Genomic DNA, 24,537 nt, shown 5'->3' with positions numbered 1-24,537 from the left:
TTAAGTAAATGTCTACACTTCAAGATTGTCTTTGCCGAGCACATAAATTATTATGAAAATCAATAACTTGTTTACTGAAACATGTTTAACCTTTAGTACTTCACATTTGTAGACACATAATTTAGTCATTGACTATTCCCCATAATCATCAACCGAAGCCACTCCAAGGGTTCTAAAACCTTGTTTGCAAAATATAACATATGTGGAGTCTTATTGTTATGTCAAAGGTTATAAACGGAATAGTTTAGAAACAAGATTCAGTACTTTCATGTTGCAGCGATAACTATTTCTCAGACTTTTTATCAATCCCTGTTTTAATATAAACGGACTTTTTAAAGTTATGTCGAACATACTTCCCCACTTTTCCTAGAATGAACTGAACTCACATTAATTGCACAAAACACAACGTAGATATAATATCGCTTACAAATTAATAAATTAATGTTTAAAGTAAATAAATAAATAGAGAAAGGGTCCAACTTCAACCAAAAGATCTTAATCGTGTAGCTGACGTGGTGCTCGTTACTAAGGAAGAGGCACTTGAAAAAGCCTTTGTTAACATTTTCACAAGAATCCCCCACTACCAATAATCATCCCTGTTACAAAATTTAAAAATTCTGTTAGCTAAAAAAATAACGTGTACATAACCAATAATTTGTTTTTGTTTCTTTTGGCCTGCTATAAAACACTCATGAGTTTGGCCTACAAAGCAAAAGAAATTATCCCCAAGTGTACGCACTTCAAAAATCTTAAAAAACATAAAATATTGTTTTGTCTTTTAGTTTACATACAGAAATTTGGGAAATATATATTTGTTGTGTTTAAAGTGCAATATATATCATTTAACTGTGTATCTAGATGGATAAAGATGTGAACATATTAGTATGATTGATCAGTTGTATTTTAGCGAATTTCCCTATAGGTCCAAGTCCAAGTGTATACGACTGTGGCATGGTAAGACCTAAGCCCGGGAGCGATTTACTTTTTCATTTTGATGTCCCCAGAGGCAAAAACACCATTCGTTCAAATTTTTATATATGTATATGTATAGATTTATATATACAGGGTGACACAAAGGAACCGGACGTTTTTTAAACAGCTGTTCCATTGTTGTTGCACGTGGTAGGAAGATTGAAGTTATGTCATTACCTTCAGTGAGGCTTGCCATTTTTGTTGAAGTGGCTCAGTGGACCCTAGACCATCGCGTTTTCGCATACGATACTTTGGTCCGAAATGGTGAATCCGTCGTCAAATCCAGCGGGAATTTAGTCGACATTTTAATATTGAACGCCATGGAAGTTGAAATACGCTATTAAGATGGGTTTCAGGGTTCCGAACAACTGGGAATATAACAAGAAAGAAACCACCAGGCCTTGTCAGAACTTCGAGAACACCCGAAAACATCGCCAGAAAGAGAGCAGTATTGAATGAATGTTTCCTAAGGTGATTTCTCGCTTTGGTGACATGCCGTGGCCGCCAAGATCACCTGGCTTGTCCACTAGTGATTATATCCTTTGGGGGTTTCTTAAGGAGCCTGTTCATGCTCACAAACCACTCTAGGGGATTTGAAGTTTGCAATCATAGAAGATATCAATGGCATTGAACCTCCTCACCCGAGTTTCAGATGATTTTCAGACCAGAATGAACATTTGTAGATAAGTACATGGCCGCCATTTGCATGACGTCATTTTCAAATAATGACGGTTTTATAACAAATGGCAAATGTTTACCTCACTATGTACAGTATTAAATCCAGTTTATTCCTTTTAACTACTGTGTACTACTTATTTAAAAAACGTCCGGCTCCTTTGTGTCACCCTGTATATATATGTGTGTCCGTGAACGCGATAACTTGAGTAATTTTTGTCCGATTTTGATGAAATTTAGTTTAAAGGTGTAAAGCGGGATAAACTTGAATGAGTTTGCGAACCAGCATGATCGGACCATGGGAACCGGGCTTTACGGGGGGTTTTATGGGGTAAAAATTGGTTTTTCTCACTTTTGACCCTCAAAACCCAAAGTTTCCCAATTTCTCTTTATGCCTTTTTAAAGAGCTTAAAAAAACAAATAATTTAGTATATAAAAGTATTTTGTACGGTTATTGGTAACGGAGAAACTTTAAAAAATTGTAAATTTAAAATTCCCATGTTATTCTTATGGAGATTGGAGAATATTGTAAAATGTTGTAGTTTGGTTGTTTATGGATATATTTTTATCAAACTTGGCAAACTTATTTATTTTGTACTAAGCTATTAATATTTTACTAAAAAAACACACTTAATTAGTTTCCTTGTTGCAGCAAACCTAGGTACTCGACCTATAATGTTATTTAAATATATTTAATTGAAAATCAATTCAGACAAATGGAAATTCGCTTAGTTGTCAGGTTTGCTGCGACGGGGGTATTTGTAAGTTTATATACAAACGCTGAGTGCATGAGATTTGTTCCGCTGCATCATGATGCAATTCTGACAACGATATACAGGGATTGATGACTCATTGAACAATGCTACATCAGCAAGTTGTTTACTATCCTGTTGATGTCATCTGAGAGAAAAAAAAACATTAAATATACCGTCATGGAATCGTTTTTAAAACAAGTTTTCGAACGCATTAGTCCATCGTATCAAGCTAATTTGAAGTCGGATATTAATAATTATGAATGAAATAGAGAACCATATTTTTAAAATAACAACACAAGATGTGTACAAGATTATGTATGGATTAATTGCTAGACTTATTTATAATATAACGTATTCTATGCACTGTTAACTGATTTATTTTAAACTAAGTAAAGGCGAAGTTAGTGGTGTACGGAATTTTGAATGTGTACAATAACGAGAAAGTAGTAAAAATATAAAATAAGTTTGATACAATTTAAATAAAAAAAAAAATGTTGTGTTATGAATGTACGTTGGGTTTGTTTGGATTATCATCGTTCTATTGGCGAAACTGCAAATTGTGGGGATGACTTCACTATTCAACAATTATAGTTATAAAAAACATATTTCTGGCCCCTGGACAATTTTTTTAAGACAATAATAGGTTTTACATACCTCCGTAAATTTGTCCAGCCATTATTAAAATTGCTCAGAAGCTCACATGTTTCGTTGCAAACACAACATTTTCAAAGCTTGCAACTTCTCAAAAGCAGAGTTAAAACAAACAAAACACGAACGTAAAAAAGTACTTATACACAACTATTTAAGATTGATTTATCCAAAATCTTAGCTTTTTTATGTGTATTTGGTATGTGTACCACAGTTTTATGTTTGTCTTGTGTTTGTTTTAATTGTATTTTTGACGAGTTGCAAACTTTGAAAATGTTGTACTGTAAACAAACTTGTAAGCTACGGGAAATCTTTTAGACTATGTGATAAAGGTACGTAAAACCTATTACTGCATTAAAAGATTTGTATTAAAACCCACGTTTTATCATACGATATGTCTTATAATATCAATATTTAAGCTGTTATAATCAATTCGTGTTGTATTTTAATAGGCTAATGTAAAAACAATAAACATAATGATTATGTCACTTAGTATTTTCAATAAACAAAGTAGACATATCTCATACGGGTTGTCCAATGACAGGGATTTTCTCTTGTATAATTCTGTATGTTACATAAATAAATAGTCCGGTAGGCTTTAGTGGAATAAGTTTCCTAAGACGGTTCTTTTCCATCGTGTCACGGGTTAACATAATTGATGATTGACGAGATATAAACTTGGGGTCGAGGGCAGTTGTTCGACGATGTTAGGCAATCGACCAACTAAAGATAAGCTTAAATTAGTGTACTAACTATATCAATGGATGAAGACATATTCTCAAGTAAAAGTTCGTACTTTAAAACTCGTTATGAACAAACTAAATTAAGACACTCTGTCATAGAACATATTAAAACGTAAGGCCGTGAGAGTTCAATAAAATTAAAATTCGGGGAAGTTCAGATGTGCAGATAAAAAGAAATTAAGAATGCTGTTTAATTACTTCGTTTCTTTTAACTGAGTTAAACATTATAACGATTGGTAACAAATTCAAATATTTAAAGAGAGCATCCTTAGAATCCGCTTAAGACCGAAACATGCAGGCACAAACAACATTCTAAAAGTAAAATAAAATAATCAAGAGACTCACCCACAAGTGCAAAGCTCACAGATGCACTGCTCCTTGGGGGGATGCGACTCCTTAGGCTTCTTCTCCTCCGGCTTCTTCTTTGGTTTGTCTTCCAGGGGCTTCTTCGTCTCCTCCAAGATCCTTCTGTCCGTCACTTCCTTCGTAAGCACGGTAGAGTCTACGGAGGTGTTTTCGTGAACGACATGCGACTGTCTTCGAACGTCGGCGGTATCACTGGTTCTTCTAGACACGACGGTTTCAGGTAGAACTTCCTCCACGACCCCCTTATCTGTGACAATTCTCCTCACCCCCTTCCTAACAACAGTCTCTGTTGATGACGACACAGCTTCTTGCACGGATGTTGATGTCTTGGATGTTTTAGAAGTAGCTATGATCCTGCCACCAACGATTGTTACTCTGTCAGGTTCGTCATAGTCTGGAGAGTCTTTCGGTCTGGAGGGTTTTCCAGCTGGTTCCGTTGGTTTTAGGTCCTCCGTTTTAGTTTTGCGAGTAGGGCTTTTTTCTTTGCTTGGTTTTTTCGGTTCTTCAAAAAGGTCGACTGGCCTTCCAAATTTGTCTACGGGCTGGCTAGGTTTTCCTGCGGCTGGAGAAATATGCTTCTCAAAAGTACTTACATGTGTTTTTCTTAGGTCGGTTGCATTAGACTCGTCAATAACAACTGTTTGTTTTACTATTTTACCGTTTATCATTTTTATAACTTCAGTGGTGTGGGCTGATTCAGAGATGATATCAGGTTTAGTTGGCTTTTTAGGTTTCTTATCATAAGGCATAGATGCAGTTTTTCCATCATCTGGTTTATCCTTAGGTTGGCTAGGTGCTCCTGCTGCTGGCCTTCCTGATGGATCCATTCTATGTTTCGGTTCTTTGTCATGTGGTACAAACCGAGTTGTGCCATCGTCTGGTTTGTCCTTAGGTTGGCTAGGTGCTCCTGCTGCCGGCCTCCCTGATGGATCCATTCTATGTTTCGGTTCCTTATCATGTGGTACAAACGGAGTTTTGCCATCGTCTGGTTTGTCCTTAGGTTGGCTAGGTGCTCCTGCTGCTGGCCTTCCTGATGGATCCATTCTATGTTTCGGTTCTTTGTCATGTGGTACAAACCGAGTTGTGCCATCGTCTGGTTTGTCCTTAGGTTGGCTAGGTGCTCCTGCTGCTGGCCTTCCTGATGGATCCATTCTATAGTTCGGTTCTTTGTCATGTGGCACAAACGGAGTTTTGCCATCGTCTGGTTTGTCCTTAGGTTGGCTAGGTGCTCCTGCTGCTGGTCTTCCTGATGGATCCATTCTGTGTCTCGGTTCCTTATCATGTGGTACAAACGGAGTTTTGCCATCGTCTGGTTTGTCCTTAGGTTGGCTAGGTGCTCCTGCTGCCGGCCTCCCTGATGGATCAATTCTGTGTTTAGGCTCCTTATCGTGTGGCACAAATGGAGTTCTGCCATCTTCTGGTTTTTCGGTAGGATGGCTAGGTGCTCCTGCTGCAGGTCTTCCAGATGGATCAATTCTGTGTTTAGGCTCCTTATCGTGTGGCACAAATGAAGTTCTTTCATCTTCTGGTTTATCCTTTGGTTGACTAGGAGCTCCTGCTGCTGGTCTTCCAGATGATTCATCTCTTTTTCTTTCATGTGTATCCTTCGTCTGTTCTTTCGGTTTGACATCCTTTTCAATGGGTTTGCCAAATCTATCAACTGGTTTCGATGGTTTTCCAGCTACTGGAAGTGGTTTTGTAACTGTCTTAGTTCTTTGAGTGTCAGAGAAGTCAGTACTTGTTGAATCATCCACCACAACAGTTGTTTTAACTAACTTTCCACCAATCATTTTTATAACCTCTGTAGTATGAGTTGATTCAGAAATGTATTGATCATGGTGAGAAGTTTTTTGTGGTTCTAAAAATAAATCGTCAGGTTTGTCTACCCTTTTGGTTGGAGACTTGTTCTTCAGTTTATCTTCTGGCTTATCCTTTGGTTGACTAGGTGCTCCTGCTGCAGGTCTTCCAGATGGATCAATTCTGTGTATAGGCTCCTTATCGTGTGGCACAAATGGAGTTCTGCCATCTTCTGGTTTATCCTTTGGTTGACTTGGAGCTCCTGCTGCTGGTCTTCCTGATGGATCGATTTTATTTTTGGGTTCCTTATCGTGTGGTACAAATTGAGTTTTTCCATCTTCTGGTTTTTCGGTAGGATGGCTAGGTGCTCCTGCTGCAGGTCTTCCAGATGGATCAATTCTGTGTTTAGGCTCCTTATCGTGTGGCACAAATGGAGTTCTGTCATCTTCTGGTTTATCCTTTGGTTGACTAGGAGCTCCTGCTGCTGGTCTTCCAGATGGTTCATCTCTTTTTCTGTCATGCGTATCCTTCGTTTGTTCTTTCGGTTTGACGTCCTTTTCAATCGGTTTGCCAAATCTGTCAACTGGCTTCGATGGTTTGCCTGCTACAGGGAGTGGTTTTGTAACTGTCTTAGTTCCGTGAGTGTCAGAGAAGTCCGTACTTGTTGAATCATCTACCACAACAGTTGTTTTAACTAACTTTCCACCAACCATTTTTATAACCTCTGTAGTATGAGTTGATTCAGAAATGTATTGATCATGGTGAGAAGTTTTTTGTGGTTCTAAAAATAAATCGTCAGGTTTGTCTACCCTTTTGGTTGGAGACTTGTCCTTCAGTTTATCTTCTGGCTTGTCCTTTGGTTGACTAGGTGCTCCTGCTGCAGGTCTTCCAGATGGATCAATTCTATGTTTAGGCTCCTTATCGTGTGGCACAAATGGAGTTCTGCCATCTTCTGGTTTATCCTTTGGTTGACTTGGAGCTCCTGCTGCTGGTCTTCCTGATGGATCGATTTTATTTTTAGGTTCTTTATCGTGTGGTACAAATGGAGTTTTTCCATCTTCTGGTTTTTCGGTAGGATGGCTAGGTGCTCCTGCTGCAGGTCTTCCAGAAGGATCAATTCTGTGTTTAGTCTCCTTATCGTGTGGCACAAATGGAGTTCTGTCATCTTCTGATTTATCCTTTGGTTGACTAGGAGCTCCTGCTGCTGGTCTTCCAGATGGTTCATCTCTTTTTCTTTCATGTGTATCCTTCGTCTGTTCTTTCGGTTTGACGTCCTTTTCAATGGGTTTACCAAATCTGTCAACTGGCTTCGATGGTTTGCCTGCTACTGGCAGTGGTTTTGTAACTGTCTTAGTTCCTTGAGTGTCAGAGAAGTCAGTAGTTGTTGAATCATCTACTACAACAGTTGTTTTAACTAACTTTCCACCAATCATTTTTATAACCTCTGTAGTATGAGTTGATTCAGAAATGTACTGATCATGGTGAGAAGTTTTTTGTGGTTCTAAAAATAAATCGTCAGGTTTGTCTACCCTTTTGGTTGGAGACTTGTCCTTCAGTTTATCTTCTGGCTTGTCCTTTGGTTGACTAGGAGCCCCTGCTGCTGGTCTTCCTGATGGATCAATTCTGTGTGTTTGTTCCTTATCGTGAGGTACAAATTGAGCTCTGCCATCTTCTGGTTTATCACTAGGATGACTGGATGCTCCTGCCGCTGGTCTTCCAGATGGATCAATTCTGTGTTTAGGCTCCTTATCGTGTGGCACAAATGGAGCTCTGCCATCTTCTGGTTTATCACTAGGATGACTGGATGCTCCTGCCGCTGGTCTTCCAGATGGATCAATTCTGTGTGTTGGTTCCTTATCGTGAGGTACAAATTGAGTTCTGCCATCATCTGGTTTTTCGATAGGATGACTGGATGCTCCTGCCGCTGGTCTTCCAGATGGATCAATTCTGTGTTTAGGCTCCTTATCGTGTGGCACAAATGGAGTTCTGCCATCTTCTGGTTTATCCTTTGGTTGACTAGGAGCTCCTGCTGCTGGTCTTCTAGATGGTTCATCTCTTTTTCTTTCATGTGTATCCTTCGTCTGTTCTTTCGGTTTGATATCCTTTTCAATGGGTTTGCCAAATCTATCAACTGGTTTCGATGGTTTGCCAGCTACTGGAAGTGGTTTTGTAACTGTCTTAGTTCCTTGAGTGTCAGAGAAATCAGTAGTTGTTGAATCATCTACAACAACAGTTGTTTTAACTAACTTTCCAGCAATCATTTTTATAACCTCTGTAGTATGAGTTGATTCAGAAATGTACTGATCATGGTGAGAAGTTTTTTGTGGTTCTAAAAATAAATCGTCAGGTTTGTCTACCCTTTTGGTTGGAGACTTGTCCTTCAGTTTATCTTCTGGCTTGTCCTTTGGTTGACTAGGAGCCCCTGCTGCTGGTCTTCCTGATGGATCAATTCTGTGTGTTTGTTCCTTATCGTGAGGTACAAATTGAGCTCTGCCATCTTCTGGTTTATCACTAGGATGACTGGATGCTCCTGCCGCTGGTCTTCCAGATGGATCAATTCTGTGTTTAGGCTCCTTATCGTGTGGCACAAATGGAGCTCTGCCATCTTCTGGTTTATCACTAGGATGACTGGATGCTCCTGCCGCTGGTCTTCCAGATGGATCAATTCTGTGTGTTGGTTCCTTATCGTGAGGTACAAATTGAGTTCTGCCATCATCTGGTTTTTCGATAGGATGACTGGATGCTCCTGCCGCTGGTCTTCCAGATGGATCAATTCTGTGTGTTTGTTCCTTATCGTGAGGTACAAATTGAGCTCTGCCATCTTCTGGTTTATCACTAGGATGACTTGATGCTCCTGCTGCTGGTCTTCCAGATGGATCAATTCGGTGTGTTGGTTCCTTATCGTGAGGTACAAATTGAGGTCTGCCATCTTCTGGTTTATCACTAGGATGACTAGGTGCTCCTGCTGCTGGCCTTCCAGACGGCTCTATTCTTGGCTTAGGTTCCCATTCTCGAGGTTCAAACGTCGTTATGTAATCTCCTTGTTGATCTTTAGGCTGACTAGGAGTGTAAGTGGTTGGATTAGGCTTGCCCCGCATACTTGTTAGGGACTCAGAGTAATCATCATACCTGTCATCAACAACAACTGTTGTTTTAACAAGTTTTCCGCCAACCATTTTGACAATCTCTGTTGTATGGGTCGAAGCCGAAATAAAATCGTCACTTTTAGATGGTTTGAAAGGCTTTAACAATAAATCATCATTTTCATCTACCCTTTTTGGTGATTTATCCTTAGATTTATTTTCTGTTTTATTGTTGGTCTGGCTAGGAGCTCCCGCCGCTGGTCTGCCAGAGGGGTCCATTCTCTCTTTCGGTTCTCTTTCATGAGGTACAAATTTTGATATATCATCTTCTCGTCTATCTTCAAGTGGGCTATATAAGCCAGCTGCTGGTTTTCTTGATGGGTCTTCTCTCGTTCTTTCAGACGTGTCTTTCGAATGTTCTTTCGGTTGCTGGTAGGTTTCAATATTTTTATCAAATCTGTCAACAGGTTTTGATGGTTTACCAGCCACTGGGAGAGTTTGTTTTTCTGATGTAACATTATAACATTGAGAGTAGTCTGTAGATTTCGTATTATCAACTATAACAGTTGTCTTTACCAATTTTCCTCCAACCATTTTGACTACCTCACTTGTATGAGTTGATTCAGAAGTGACGATATCTGGTTTTGTTGGTTTTCTAGATTCCACAAGTAACTCATCTGACTTATCGTTTTGCCTTGTAAGTATCTTATCTTTTGTTTTAGTTTTTCCAAACTCAAGATTCTCTGGTTCGTCATATATTACTCTGGTTGTTTTAACAAGTTTTCCACCGACCATTTTCGTTATTTCTTCAGTTCTATAGTTGGCCCCTTGAATACTAGAAGTTTCAAACTGTTCAGTAGTTGACTTGATATCGGTTCTATCTCTAGAAAATGTTTCCTTCAGTTGAGATTGGGTACTCTCTGACACATTCCCCTCTGTTACTGAAAATGATCCAGGAATTTCTTCTTCACTTGTAGTTGTCACTGGTTTTCCATCAACAATGACAGTCTTAGTTTTAATTATTTTTCCTCCGGTCTTATGTGAAGACATTGCTGTCGAACTTGTTTGAAGGGAAGAAGATATGTCACTTGACTCATTGATACTATCCCTTACAAAGTGTTCTGATGACGTCATAATATTTCTGTCGTCCACAGTATCCTTATTATTAATTATCTTCACGTTTTGAGTGTCGAAGGAACTTTGAGAATGTTCGTCAAAAGATACATTGTTTATAAATATCTTTTCTCCTTTTTTATTTACGTAATAGGTACTTCCCGAGCTTTTGATAATACTTGAAGAAGGCACATCTTCAACAACTCGCGTACTTCTTACTATCTTTCCTCCAACAATTTTCACAGTCTCTTCAACAATTTGCTGATTACGGCCATCAGATGATGGAATCGTTTTATAAGAAACCCCAGGTGAATCTTCCTTACTAGTCGTAATTTTTCCAGTTTTCGAACTAGATTTTTCACCGTCATTAGAAGAAACTCTTTCGACCGTTTCAGATTTTCGATTAATGTCTTGACTGTTTAGGATTATTTTTTCTCCTTTTTTATTGATATAATAAGTTTCACCAGATCGCTCAAAGATATCAGACGAAAGTACGCTCTCTATGACCCTCTTATTTCTGACAATCTTTCCACCAATTATTTTTACACTCTCCTCAATTATCTGCTGCCTACGTCCGTCAGAAGAAGGCATAGTCAAATACGTCACACCTGATGAGTCTGTTGACTTTTTTGTTTTTTCTTCATTTTTACTGTCAGGTGCAGTATTTTTTTCTTTCGATTTAACTGTCTCCGATTTCGAATCGTAGCTTTGTTTTTCTGTCATTTGAACATCAAGTATCACCTTATCTCCTTTTTTATTAATGTAATAAGTTTGACCAGAGCTTTTAACAATAGCTGACAATGGGACGTTTTCGATTACTTTCGTATTCTTTACAATTTTTCCACCAATAATCTTCACAGTCTCTTCTACTATCTGTTGTGTTCGGCCGTCATTAGTTGAATAGACCTTGTAAGTAATACCACTATTATCAGGACTAGATTTGCCAATTTTCTTCTGAGGCAGATTATCCTCAGCCCCACTGCTCGTTACATGTGACACTCCTTCTACCACCCTTGACTCTGATGTCTGTTCCTCTGTGCTTTTACTACTCAGTATAACCTTATCGCCTTTTTTATTTATATAGTACGATTGGCTGGAACCCTGAACTATGGACGACGATGGCACACTTTCAATTACCCTGTGGCTTCTTATAATTTTTCCTCCAATAATTTTTACAGATTCTTCAACGATCTCCTGCTTTTTACCATCTACACTAGGGATAGATTTGTAAGTAACACCTGGCATTTCTTCATAACTTGTATTACTTGCTGGGACATTGTGTAATGTAGAATCAGATATTTGCAACTCACTCCTTCTCAAATCATCTGTTCTGTTCAGTATGATTTTCTCGCCCTTTTTATTTATATAATAGCTTTCACCAGATGTTTTCACGACAGCTGATAGTGGTATTTTCTCAACAACCCTTTCACTCTTTACAACCTTACCCCCAATAATTTTTACAGTCTCCTCAATTATCTGTTGACCACGTCCATCAGATGTTGGTATGGTCTTGTACGAGACACCAGATATTTCTTTTAAACTACCTTTCCCTTGAATATGTTTAGTAGATGAAGAAGAACTGCTGCTTACCACCTCTTCACGTGATTCTTTGATGCTACTTGTACTGGATATTTTTTGGAGCTCCTTGTTTGCACTCCTATCCTGAATACGGGAGGATTGAACAATTTCCTTGTGACTATCTGAAACATCTGACCGCGCCATTACTGACGAAGAAACACTTTCCTCTACAGATATTTTCTGGTCAGATTTCACATTTGATGACTCGTCAACGAATGTCTCTACCTTGGAAGGCACTACATCGACATCTTGTGTTTGTGAAACTAATTTTTTGTTACCCTTGGAATCAATAACATATACTTGGGATGTTTTGATGACCTTACCTCCTGTTTTGACACTTGACACACTTGTTGATGATTGAGCGACAGTTGATGACATAGCAGATGTTTTCTTTGAAGCAGAAGTCTGAGACAATATACTTTGAGACGATTGAGATTTTTCAACTATTGCATTTTTATCAGCTGATTGCTTGATAACAGACACAGACCCACCCGTTTCCGTCTTAGATTTCGATGTTTCGCTGGAAGAAACTTCGTGAGATGAGCTTTCGGCTTGGTAAGATTCAGAAGTATTAGTCTTGTATACCGAAGAAGAAATATTATCTTTAAAATGACTAGTGGATAGTGATTCGGTTGAAATTGGCTGATGTTCACTAACATTCCTTTGGGAAACATTTTTTACTGTGTGTTTACCCGAATCATGGAAAGTCTCAGAGCTAGAAACTACGGAATCCATGGAAGACATTTTTGTGGTTGATGAACTTGACACGAAAGCTCTAGATTCTGATTTTTGTTTAACGCTAGATGAAGTTACTTCACCTACACTTTGATCAAACCCTGTTTGAATAACACCCTGCCCTCTCTCCATTGCAATAAAGCTAGCAGAGTCATCGTACTTAGGAGTTTTGACAATTTTCCCTCCAACCATTTTAACATCTACTGAAGGCTGGTTATGTTTTGACGTATAGTGTTTCACATCAGATACTTCACGGGGAGCAGTCCCAGAATACGTATTAGAAAACCCCTCAGCTTTGCCATTTTGTTCAAAAGCATCCCTAGAACTATCAATCTTCGAGGTTGAAACTTCAACACTCGTTACAGAAGGACCAATCACGATATTACCTTTGCTATCATAAGGCACAGAAACAGACCTGGACAATTGAGGTGTCTGAGCCCCCGAATCATCTACAATATACTCTGTGACATAACTACCCACATCGGGTGAAGGGTAGTCAGAAGGCAACTCGACTATATCTACCGAATCATCTTCAACAATAGTTTTTATAATTTTACCTCCTACAATTTTTACGTCCTTATTCTGCTTCTTCTTTGACTTACCAGAGGGTTTCGACTTATCCAATGGAGGGGGTGAGGTCGTAGTCACTTTATCACTTTTCACACTCGACACTTTTGTCTCTCGCACTGACGACGACGTTTCGGCCGTCGTACTCCGCGCGTCTTCAGGCGCACTCATAGCTTCGCCGTCTCGCTGCGTACTGGTGGTCGTGCTCGCCGGGTCCTCCGGTTCTGGGTTGAGGCCCCTCCACTCCCACTCTCCGCCGACCCACACTGCAACAAAACCCACTCTTAGTGACAACCCACTCGTATCATCGCAAACAAGTATTGATGACGTTTGATTTAGCTAATACTGTACAATGATTGTTTGGCACACTTCATATGCTCGTACACATTGCTGTGTTCGGTTATCTCATTGGTACATTATCAGTGAATTTGCAAACATAAAAATTTGTTGAAATCATTGTCAAAATTATAATGTATATCAAATTTCACAATTGTAAAGAATACAGCCCGTATATTTTAGCAAAATTACTTAATATTAACTTTGAATATGATTCCTATATTTCTCAATCATAGAATTACTTGTTATAATTCTAAAAACTAAATAGAGTTAACAACTGAAAACACAAGATTCATTGCAAGTATATCGTAAATTAAATGGATATAGAAAACTGTTAGTCCTATAAACTTCTCCCCAAACAAACTAGTATTTGGGACAAATAAGCCGTGATTAAAAACTCAGTTTACCGACCAGGTAGTATCGACGATTCATTATCACGTACGTGGATCATGGGTCATTTGACTGGTTATTAAAAGCCTCAATGTTAAATTGTTGGGATAACGCAGTGTCCATGAACTTTAAGTATCAACAGCGTGCATTATTTTTGTCAAGTTGTTGAAATAACCAAATAAAGTACCAGTTGGAAAACATAAATGTTAAAGTGAAATGCCATATTTGCAATTTTCATTCATATCGTGACGGTAAGTAAGCAATTGGTCACTAATGTTTCAATTGATAGAATACTATATTTTCGTACTCTTTGAGTAGGTACAGGATATAAAGTCGAATAAACTAGAGTAAGCTTAGCACTCTAAATACTATTCTAAACGCTTTTACCTCTTTTTATAGTTTATGAAAACTCGCTTATTTTAAAAGCATCTAGGTATGATAAATTAATAATATCCTTATAGAATATAAGATCTCCTCATTTGAGGCTGAGAGAAAACTTTGCCTTGTGTAATAATTTCAGTGGACTTACATACAGTTTAGATTGCCACTTAGTATTTCCACCAAAATTAAGGTTCCATGTCTTCGTAGAAGAAAGTTAGTAACAGTACCGTCACTGCTGATATTAACCAATTTGTTACAGTATTTAATCGTGTCACGACTACAGATCATCCGACAATCAAAAGGTTATCATGTTTGATTTTTGAAAGAAAAATCTAGATTTAATATGACCTTTAAATTAATAACGATGAGGTGACATTATAAGTATATATACGTATAAAGGCCCACTAGAAGCTTTCCTTGAGCGGTGAGAGCGCTAAAACATAGTCTTAGCTATTTAAAGCCATGTTGGAAAAAGTCATAGTACTTGGAACACTATTGCTTTTCATAAAAACTTTACTACTACAGTACTAGAACAAGTTGCTATACCCTGGCTTCGCAACGGGAAGAAAACGTGGAAAATAATAAAGTTGTTCTTTAGATCTGCTGTATAATAATTACACATCTATTATTCGTTTTGGAATATAATCTCAATTTTACCACCCAGTGAAGTAAAATTCTTTTCAGTAGTAAAATTCAATCCATCTGTAAGTAAAATTCAAACCTCATATTAGTTTGAATCTAAGGCTATATTTAGATAAGGAGTTTAAATTTCCTAGGCAGCCTGAGTGTATAAGATGTTCTGACGTGTGTTTTAAAAATACAGCAACTCTGTGATTTAATTTGAAAAGATAAACTAATTGAAAAGTGGAAATCTACTCACTTTCAATGCCCTACTTTTGATGTCAACAGATCCTAAACAATATGGCTACATACCTTAGTGTAGCAATAACTTCAATTACTTGATATTGATGCTTCATGAATGATACATTTTTCCATAATTCTTCAATTTTAGTCAAGCCTCTTTACATGTAGCTTACTACAATATACAAATTACAAATAAAACTGTGAGCAATACTCTAAAACTTGTAATACCTTTCTTTAACCAAACATAACCCTCTTACTAAATAACTCACAATATTTTCTCAATGTAAATAAATTATCAGAAACATATTCTTCGAGTAAATAAACAAACAGCAGTTAATCGCATTGACCAGCTGTTTCATTAAAAAATTAAATAATTTAAACTTTGAAAGCATGTCATGCATAGTCTTTTGGAAATCGGCCTGTAGGGCAGAGCCCTTAAGAAATTCATTCATACCAATAATTTTCGGCAAATCTATATTTTACAAGCTTCATTTGGACCAGATCACAAATTAGGTTGCTAACTGTTATCAACCCCATACGAAAATTCAATTTCAATTTGGTACCACATAACTTAGTTTAATAATTGCTCTTTATGGTATTAAAAACATGTTACTATTCTTGGTACATCTATCTTTTCTCCATGGGGTAACTCTTTAAGTATATTTTTAATTTGAATTAAAGATATTCATTTTTAAACGATCAAGCGAGTTTTCCATTAAAAATTATATGTGGAACAAAATGATTTCTTGGCTTTTGAATGGCATAATGCGCAATGACTCAGACAATATGAAAGTATAATGAGATATTTAAGTAAGTGGAAAATGCTATTGTATTCTGTTTAAGTGGGTTTTTATTACTTAACGCTAAACGTTATCTAATTCTTTAAAAACCTTTTGTTACTTTGAAAAGCTGATTCAGCATTTGAACCGATACATGTATTTACTAACGTCGAACGTCATGCATACTAAACTAACAGATGACTCAGCAAAAATATCATTTAGGATATTATAATACTGAAGATAAATTTCTTAATTTTTTAAGATACTTTTTACCTGTTTCTATTCTATTTTGTGGACTTCTAAACGCTTGATGCCTAGACCACTTTCTATGTCTGGTGTTTCTAATAGTATACAGTATTAAAACAATTTTCTTCTCCCATATGACCTGGGGCCCATTTCATAATAAAGTACAAACTAATATTATTAGTAAATCAGCTGATCGCCCAATGCAAATCTAATGGAATTTCAAGTTTCAAGTTGTAACTTGTAACTTTTAGTTTATTATGAAATGGGCCCCTGAACATGACATTTCCATTATTTATACTAGGTAATCAGGGGTTTAAAGATAGTATGTTTTAATGGCCTGTAAAGTGTATGTCACTTAGTAGATTAACTTTGATATATTGTTTTCTTAACCATCTGACACAATATGACAACACTGTCAAAATATGAATTATTAAAATTGTGTATATTTGACTTGGGGATATTGTATTTATATTAGAGAACTCTGGTGCGCACACTTGTAATTCTAAAGCATTGTGCAATAATTACAGCCATACAGTTTTGTTGTAGGCCTAATATTGTAGCCTTATTTAATCACCTTATATTACTCTCGTGAACGAGCTAAGTTCGTCATGACCAATGAGAATTTAAAGTCGGAAAAGAAATGAGAAGACAGTTTTGGCCCATAGTGTGATGAACAAGACTTTCCCTATATTGCACTATTGTCCTAAATAATTCAAAACGATGAAAATTCTATGGTTTACCTTGATAATTGTCTACTTAGTCTCATAAGATCGATTCATCATGTTTCGTCCACGAATATTCAACATATTGCTCAGTCAACTAAAAGCTACTAGTCTGTTATGATTTTAGTGAACGCAGATGTCTTATAGCCTATATTTCATTTTTATAGCTTATATTCTAAACATTTTAGCTTATCGTTTTTAACAGTGAATTACATAGTAAAAGCAATCAATAGCTACTAACACATTCGATTAAGGTAACAAGTGGAAAAGATCATCATATCGCGTCCTCAAACCCCAACTGATTCTAAACGGCTAAAAAGAACTACTTTTCCCCCTCAGTGCATGAAAAGGGAGTTTCGTGCAGAACGCACAAGAATAGGGTCACCGTTCTTAGCGATCAGAAGAAACAAGATATTCACTAGATTAAAACCATATTCATTGTCAAAACCGTCCAATGTTGACTGTGGCGACTTGCGCCACATCTCTGGAAGTCCCTGCTCGCTGGGAGCATATACTTCTGGGATGCTGTGGTCCAAGCCCTGGTAGCTCAGAGTTTCTCAACTATCATAAGTGCCTGAGAATAACGAAGAATCAGTTTTCTGCTAATATTACGTCATGCGGAAGTCCGTAACGGGAGACCTCAAGACAGATTCCGCGACAAACAAAAACCTCCACACGACGCCGCAAAACCACAATGCATTTCTGCAGTCTTGGCATGAACTGCAAACCGGTTGGCCCGTTTTGGCGATCGAGGACCGACAAAACCTCGTCCTTATTGAGGACAGCTCGCCGTAGTGTCCCAGATCAAGTCTTCTCTGAAACTGTTGGTTAATTTATCAAGTTAACTCCATCTTGTGCGGCTTTGTAATCGTTAATTACATTTCTGTTTTAAGTCCTCTTTGCGTCTACGTTTTGTTTCTATAAATTTATAATGTTTTGAAAAAAGTAATCAGTTTTTATATTGTTTAATCCTTTCACGTATCGGTATATTTTGATCTACAACATGTTTAGAATGTTTAATTTCTAACATTTAATAGTTTTTTTCATGAAAAGCAGTAAATATTAATTACAAATAATACACAGTTTCTCACCGAAATCTTATTGAAGTGAAGAATTTCTTGTTAAATACACTGCATTTAACATTAAACTGGTTAGAAAATAGCATTATTAGAATACTTCATCAGAAAATTGCTTTTAACATGTTTCTCATAGACCATTCCTCGTTCCGCATAGATGTGAAGCAATAGTAGCATAAAATAACAATATTGGTATAAATTATTGTGTTCTTAAAAACCAGTAACTAAAAACTACTGTACTAGGCCTACTAGTTTTTACAATTAGGCCTAATATTTCGGAAGAAGAAATTTCGATAAATATTCAAGGTATTTGAAACGATTAAGATGAACATATTTGCTTTGAATAGAAACCCTTCTACATTAACAAATAATTTTTGTAATCCCAATGTTCTATTTTTCGTTACTTTTCACCTAGAATATGGTGTTCTGAAAGTCTTGACATAATAAATTAAAGGATTTGTATAAAATGTAACTTTAAAATGATGTGTAATGTTTAAATTCCTACTCATAGTTTACCAATTCCGACTCTTCTCTTTTACAGATTGTGATACTGTAACCACTGATAGGTTGATATTGCAATTGACAGAGACACGATGTTGTAGATACAATCTTGTTTCGATCATAAATTTATTCGATTTCAACAACATTCTTTCCTGCATTAAAAGCCGGGTTTGTACTGAAGGTTGCGTTATATCTGGGGAAGAATTGAGGCCATTGAAAACAGGGATGGATTCGTGGAAGTAGAATAGAATCACAACGTACGAAGTAACAAACTCATGGTTTACACTGGAAAACACGAGGCCGTTAACAGTGAGATCCATATAAGGGTGTTACAACAATGACAATTTCCTACGTGCTGAGGAAATGCCTGGCCTGTCGCCTGTCGTCATAGTAATGCAAGTGGCGACTCCAAAATGCAACAGCTTTCCCATGAACTACCCGGCGAGAAGAAATAGAGCAAAATAAATTACAAATTTAAAACTCGCGATTTTCAAACTCAACCGAAAATGTACATGTATCAATTACTATTTGGATAATAGGAAGGAAATAATGTAGTGTGGACTTTGCAAAGGACTCTTACGCGGCATAGACCTGAAGCTAGTATAATTCGTATGCATACATTGTAGAACAGTGCATATTTAATAAAGCAATCGAATTAGGATTTGTTTTCGTGAATAAAGTTTGTCTTTCGATCGAGATACAAAGCACACGAATGTGGTTAGTACAAAATTTGTGTACAAATCAGCAGTCTATGTTACCTACGCTTTCAGTGGGAGGAAAATACTTAAGTTGCTTACCGGTACTAAATTCTGCCAAATACAGTATCTATCAGTTTACTAGTCGTGCTTTAATTTTGGTTCGTCCAAAGAGTCTACATGTGTTATTTACTATATCAGTTATCCGAATAATACAATTACAACATGTTAAAGAAAATTTACGGTACTTGCATATTTTGAAAGACATTGTGACAATTATTTTGTTATCACAAAGTGTCAATAGTTTCATTACTTAAGACACTGTCTTCGAATCAAAACTTGATGCGTGATACATTAGTTTCTCAATTTCTTTTGTGGAATGAAACGAACCATTTTTACATCGCAATAAATGTTAAAACTAAAAATTTTCTTTTAAGTATCCCTCGCAAAAACGCTCATAAATCTTCATATAGGAAATCATACTGAAAGCTCCGGTTTAAAACATAGTTCTACGTTAGTAATGTTGTATAGCATATGTTTATGTGCGCTAGTTTCTCAACGCATTATTATTCACTATTTCATAACTCAACTATTTTCTGTTGATAAATATACCTAGAAATAGCTAACACACACATTATCAGACATAAATATGACTCAAACCAGAGTTTCAAAACTCAAAGAAATATTTAATCAACAAAACATTCGTACAAGCAACATCTTATCGCATTCCTGAGACCTGAGCACAGCAACGTCATGTACGAAATAATCTTGCAGCCTTAGTATTACTGAATTTATATGCAAAATATTGAAACAAAATACAATACAATAAATAGAAAACATAGCCTTATATACATTTCGAAATATAAATATACAGTACAACATAAACAATTTTATTATTACTCTGTGTACTCATTTTTAGTACGTTGTTATTAGATTTTGTCCTAGTAAAATTAAGTTGCATTATGATCGAACGTTTTACTAAGTCAAACTTATAGAACGACTTAGGGTAGAAAATATAAATTTGGACAATAGTGCATTCTGTGACTGGCTTGCACAACTATTATGTTCGTTTTTTGAAAAAAAAAAAATAGCGACAGCTGGTCCAGATGGGATGTATACTTCAGTATCCAATAGTCAATGCACGCAATAGTCAATAGCCAATAGTCAATAGTGTGCCAATAGTCAATGGTCACTTAGACGCAGGACAACCTATGTAACATTTCAGAAAAAAAAACCTTTGACTCGAAATTACGGTTTTTTTTCTCTCAAAAACTGATTCAGTTTACTGTCTAAAATTAGGAATAACTTTACTAATCATGTAATTTAGTATTAAGGCTGGGTATGATGAGAAATCGCTCACCTAACAACAGGTCGCTGGTTCGAACCTAAGAAAATGTAATTCTGAGTACTTTTTATTGGGCTAAATGGCCCAGTCAAAAGTAGCATCTGGTCCATTGGTACCTCCATTGAATATATAACACTCTCGCGTTAGGCTATATATTCAATGGTACCTCTCTCAATTTTACACTTATCGCCCTTTAATATTTAGCAATACGCAACTGAATGTGCGTTAGTCTTAAAGTAATGAAATAAAGCATTCTTAAATATTACATCAATTTGATTAACAGTGGTTAGTCACAACCAGGACTGACTAAACCCCATAGCCCATGTTGGAAGGTGCCTGTGGAGTCTTCCGAGACTGTTTTCCTCGCCACGGTCACTCACAACCTACACGGTGGGTGACTCATTCCCGCCCGTGTAAACGTGACGTCACTGGCGGAGGTTGCAATGTCTACACACTACACGACCTGCAGCTTGGCCTTAACTAGCTATTGATTCTACATTACAGTCAGCTGGGTAGAGAGTGTAATTCAAGATGGTTGACCTTGGGTAATTGTTCTAGATGTGTTAGTGACGTAATTGTAACTATTGGAAACAATAGAAGTCATTATCTTTATCGATATGAACACACATAGATAGATGCGTCTTTAGAGTACAATATGAATGCGAGGGGGTTTTAGAATAGTGTGAGATGTTTATTTTTTGTTCTTTTTAGGGTCAAACTTGGACAAAACGTTGGATATTACAGTAAAGCCTTTTGAGCTCAGGTAAATGGAAATTTTTATAACGGTGGTTAAGAAGCAACTGGCAAACATAACTTACACTTTCTATAGAAAAGATAACCAATCATACAATTTAGTTTTCGTAGGTTTTTCGCCGTGGGTCATTTCATTTAGGCACAGCTAATAATGTAAAACTATTTAGTGATTTTGGCCTGGCAGTCACAAAAACAGTCATGGCTATAAAAATCACTGTCACCTTTTTTAGCATGTGACAAGTCAACCTATGTCTACGCCTAAAACAATTTACAACTGCTAATATTTATGAAGGAAATTTTTTTGATCACCGGAATTTGTCAACATAAATCAACAAGAGAAATTAAACAGATAACAGCAAAAATCATTGAAAAAAAAATGAAAATCTGAATTAATAATAGCAGCCTTTTTTCAATATCTTTACAGACCTTTACAGAGAGACCAAAGTTGATTTGCAAACTAAATTTAAAAATGTTTAGACTATGTTGTTCTTGTCCCCCCTTATAATTAGAATGTTGTCTTTATAAACTGGAAGACTTTAAAAATAGACGCAAGAATTATTGTTTACTTTGATATGTAAGTTGTATGAGTTTGTTATAACGTAAAATATCCGGTGGGGCACACGGAAGATTTCTCAGGTGCCGTTTGACGTCACTAATTGCTGACGTCACTAACTGCTGCGTCTGAAGAAACAGACAATTTTATAATTTTCTATTATTAAATTAAACTGTCATAACCTAACCAAACTAACCAAACGTGCTGATAATGGAAAAATCGAATAAAGGTTTAATAATCTAAAAAATATCTTTGTTAATAAAATAAAATTATAATTGCCTAAAATTCAATTTTATAATTTTTAATTATAAAATTAAACTGTCATAACCTAACCAAACCAACCAAACTTGCTGATATGAAAAAATTGTTGATAAAAAGTTAATGCCGTCGGCGGGATTCGAACCCAGAACAGTCTGATTATAAGCCCGCGACGCTATCCACTGCACCACCGAGGCCGATGACTTATTACGTATCGTTTTAAGGAGTTTTAATGAATGTTTACCCTTTAAGTAGAAGCATATGATTAATCGTTAGTAATTTTATAATGTTGCCAATTTTGTTAAAACATCAACATAAAAAAATGAAATCGCATAGACAAATCTGCGCATTTGTGTGTTAATTATCTTAGCTGTGTTTTTGTTTCTGATTGTTTTTGTTGTTCAAATTCCATGTCTAATCCTTCAAAAGTAAAAAAATACGAAACATATAAATGGAAGCTCTGTTTATATGTATTTACTAAGATGGCAAATTATTAACAGTAATACGAGCTGCTATACTCGTGCTTTGCAATGGAAAGAAAATGTGACCTAGGCAGCCACTAAAGTGTATATAAGTGGTGCTGATGTGTATTTAAAAATACCCCCGCCGCAGCAAACCTGCCGACTAAGCGAATTTCCATTTGTCTGAATTGATTTTCAGTTAAATATATTTTAATAACATTAGGTTTAACGAGTACCTAGGTTTGCTGAGCAAGGAAACTAATAAAGTGTGTTTTTGAGTAAAATATTGATAGCTTAGTACAAAATAAATAAATTTGCCAAGTTTGATCAAAATATATCCATAAACAAGCAAACTACAACGTTTGACAATATTCACCATAAGAATAACATGGGAATTTTAAATTTACAATTTTTTTAATTTTCTCCGTTACTAATAATCGAACAAAAATACTTTTATATACTAAATTATTTGTTTTTTTAAGCTCTTTAAAAAGGTCTTAAGAGAAATCGGGAAATTTTGTGTTTTGAGGGTCAAAAGTGAGAAAAACCAATTTTTACCCCATAAAACCCCCCGTAAAGCCCTGTTCCCATGGTCCGATCGTGCTGGTTCGCGAACTCATTCAAGTTTATCCCGCTTTACACCTTTAAACCAAATTTCATCAAAATCGGACAAAAATTACTCAAGTTATCGCGTTCACGGACGTATATATATATATAAGTCTATATATATATACAGTATATTTTATATATACATATATAAAAAATTGAACGAACGGTGTTTCTGGCCTCTGGGGACATCAAAATGAAAAAGTAAATCGGTCCCGGGTCTAGGTCTTACCGTGCCACCTACGGTAATAGCTACTTCCCTATAGGGAAATTCGCTAATACAGCAACTCTATGATTTAATTTGGAAAGATAAACTAATTAAAAGTGTCCTACTTACTTTCTAAACCTAACTTTTGATGTCGATAGGTCCAAAAGAATGTGACAACATACCTTAATTGTAGCAATAACATCCATAATAGTACTTGGTATTGGTATTGATGCTTCATGGATGAAATGTTTTAGCCTACCATCTTCAATTTTATTCAAGCCTCTTTACATGTAGTTTACTACATATATAAATTACAAAGGGAACTGTGAGCAATACCTTACAAAACCTGTACTACCATTCTACCTTTCTTTAACCAAACATGACCCTCTTACTAAATGTAATAATGCACATAAAAATGTCCTCAATCCAAATAAACAAACATCTTTTTCGAGTAAATAAACAAACACCAGTTGAACAGCTGTTTCATTAAATAAATTAAATTAAATCATTACTTTTGAACGATGTTAGACGGAGCCCTTTGGAAATCGGTCTGTGGGTCAGTGCCCCTAGGAAATTTGTCCATACCAATAATTTTCTGCAAACAACTCTAAGCTTCATTTTAAAAAGGCAAACGAACCATAGCAGATTGTTTAAATTCAATTTACCTCACAATTAACAGGACATGTTTTATTAATTTCATACAGTTCGAAACCGACGAGGAAATCTTCTCCACCTGTCTCTAAATGTTACTCTTGGAATAGGCTACAAATTCTGAATTCCACTAACCCTCTAAGTAGGAAACACTAAATTTACCTCAGCTAAATATTAACATACGCTATTGCATGTCGTAAACTAAGAAAACACAATCTAAATCATAACATTTTTGTCTGTACTTACAGAAATGCGCGGAACGTAGACGACCTGCTGGTGTACACGACTACACTAACACTAACAGATGGTAACTGAAAACAGCTGATCATGCATCGCATTGTTGTGACTTGATATAGTAGTTGTGATATGGCAGTTACAGAGCCACGTTAAAATAACTTGCGATATTTGCTCCCAACGTTCAAGATTGACATTGTTCAGATTTCAAGTCACTAATAAATTTTACTACTGGATTTATTGCGAAATTTATTCATCATATGCTGAATAATAAATTGTATTTTAAAAAATAGTTTAAAATTAATTTGCCTGATGCTAAACTGAACGCAATTGATATAGCTATCTGCTAAGAGCTGCTTAAACATATCTTTAGTGTAGTTTATTATTTTTGTATGAACAAATACTATGCTATGCTAGTATATTCAGGAACTACAAAAGCTTAATTA

The 24,537-nt window shown here is 36.3% G+C and overlaps 1 protein-coding gene across 5 annotated transcripts in view; it reads right to left on the bottom strand.

The window, feature by feature from the left end:
* LOC128996402 (uncharacterized) overlaps positions 1 to 24,142 on the bottom strand; it is a 69,546-nt gene extending 45,404 nt beyond the window's left edge. For all 5 annotated transcript variants that reach the window (XM_054421713.1, XM_054421716.1, XM_054421717.1 and 2 more), the window contains exons 1-2: positions 24,104 to 24,142; positions 4,139 to 13,298 (exon numbers count right to left, since the gene is read on the bottom strand). In XM_054421713.1, the coding sequence (XP_054277688.1) occupies positions 4,139 to 13,203 (9,065 nt within the window). In that variant the 5' untranslated portion in view covers positions 13,204 to 13,298; positions 24,104 to 24,142. The remainder of the gene's footprint in view (positions 1 to 4,138; positions 13,299 to 24,103) is intronic.
* Between the last annotated feature and the right edge of the window lie 395 nt (positions 24,143 to 24,537).

Source organism: Macrosteles quadrilineatus, unplaced genomic scaffold (assembly GCF_028750875.1).
Source record: "Macrosteles quadrilineatus isolate MER2022 unplaced genomic scaffold, UCM_ALF_1.0 Scaffold_6__1_contigs__length_79288215, whole genome shotgun sequence".
NCBI lineage: Eukaryota > Metazoa > Arthropoda > Insecta > Hemiptera > Cicadellidae > Macrosteles > Macrosteles quadrilineatus.
The sequence above is the reverse complement of the archived record's forward strand: the minus strand, read 5'-3'. Positions and strand labels throughout refer to the sequence as shown.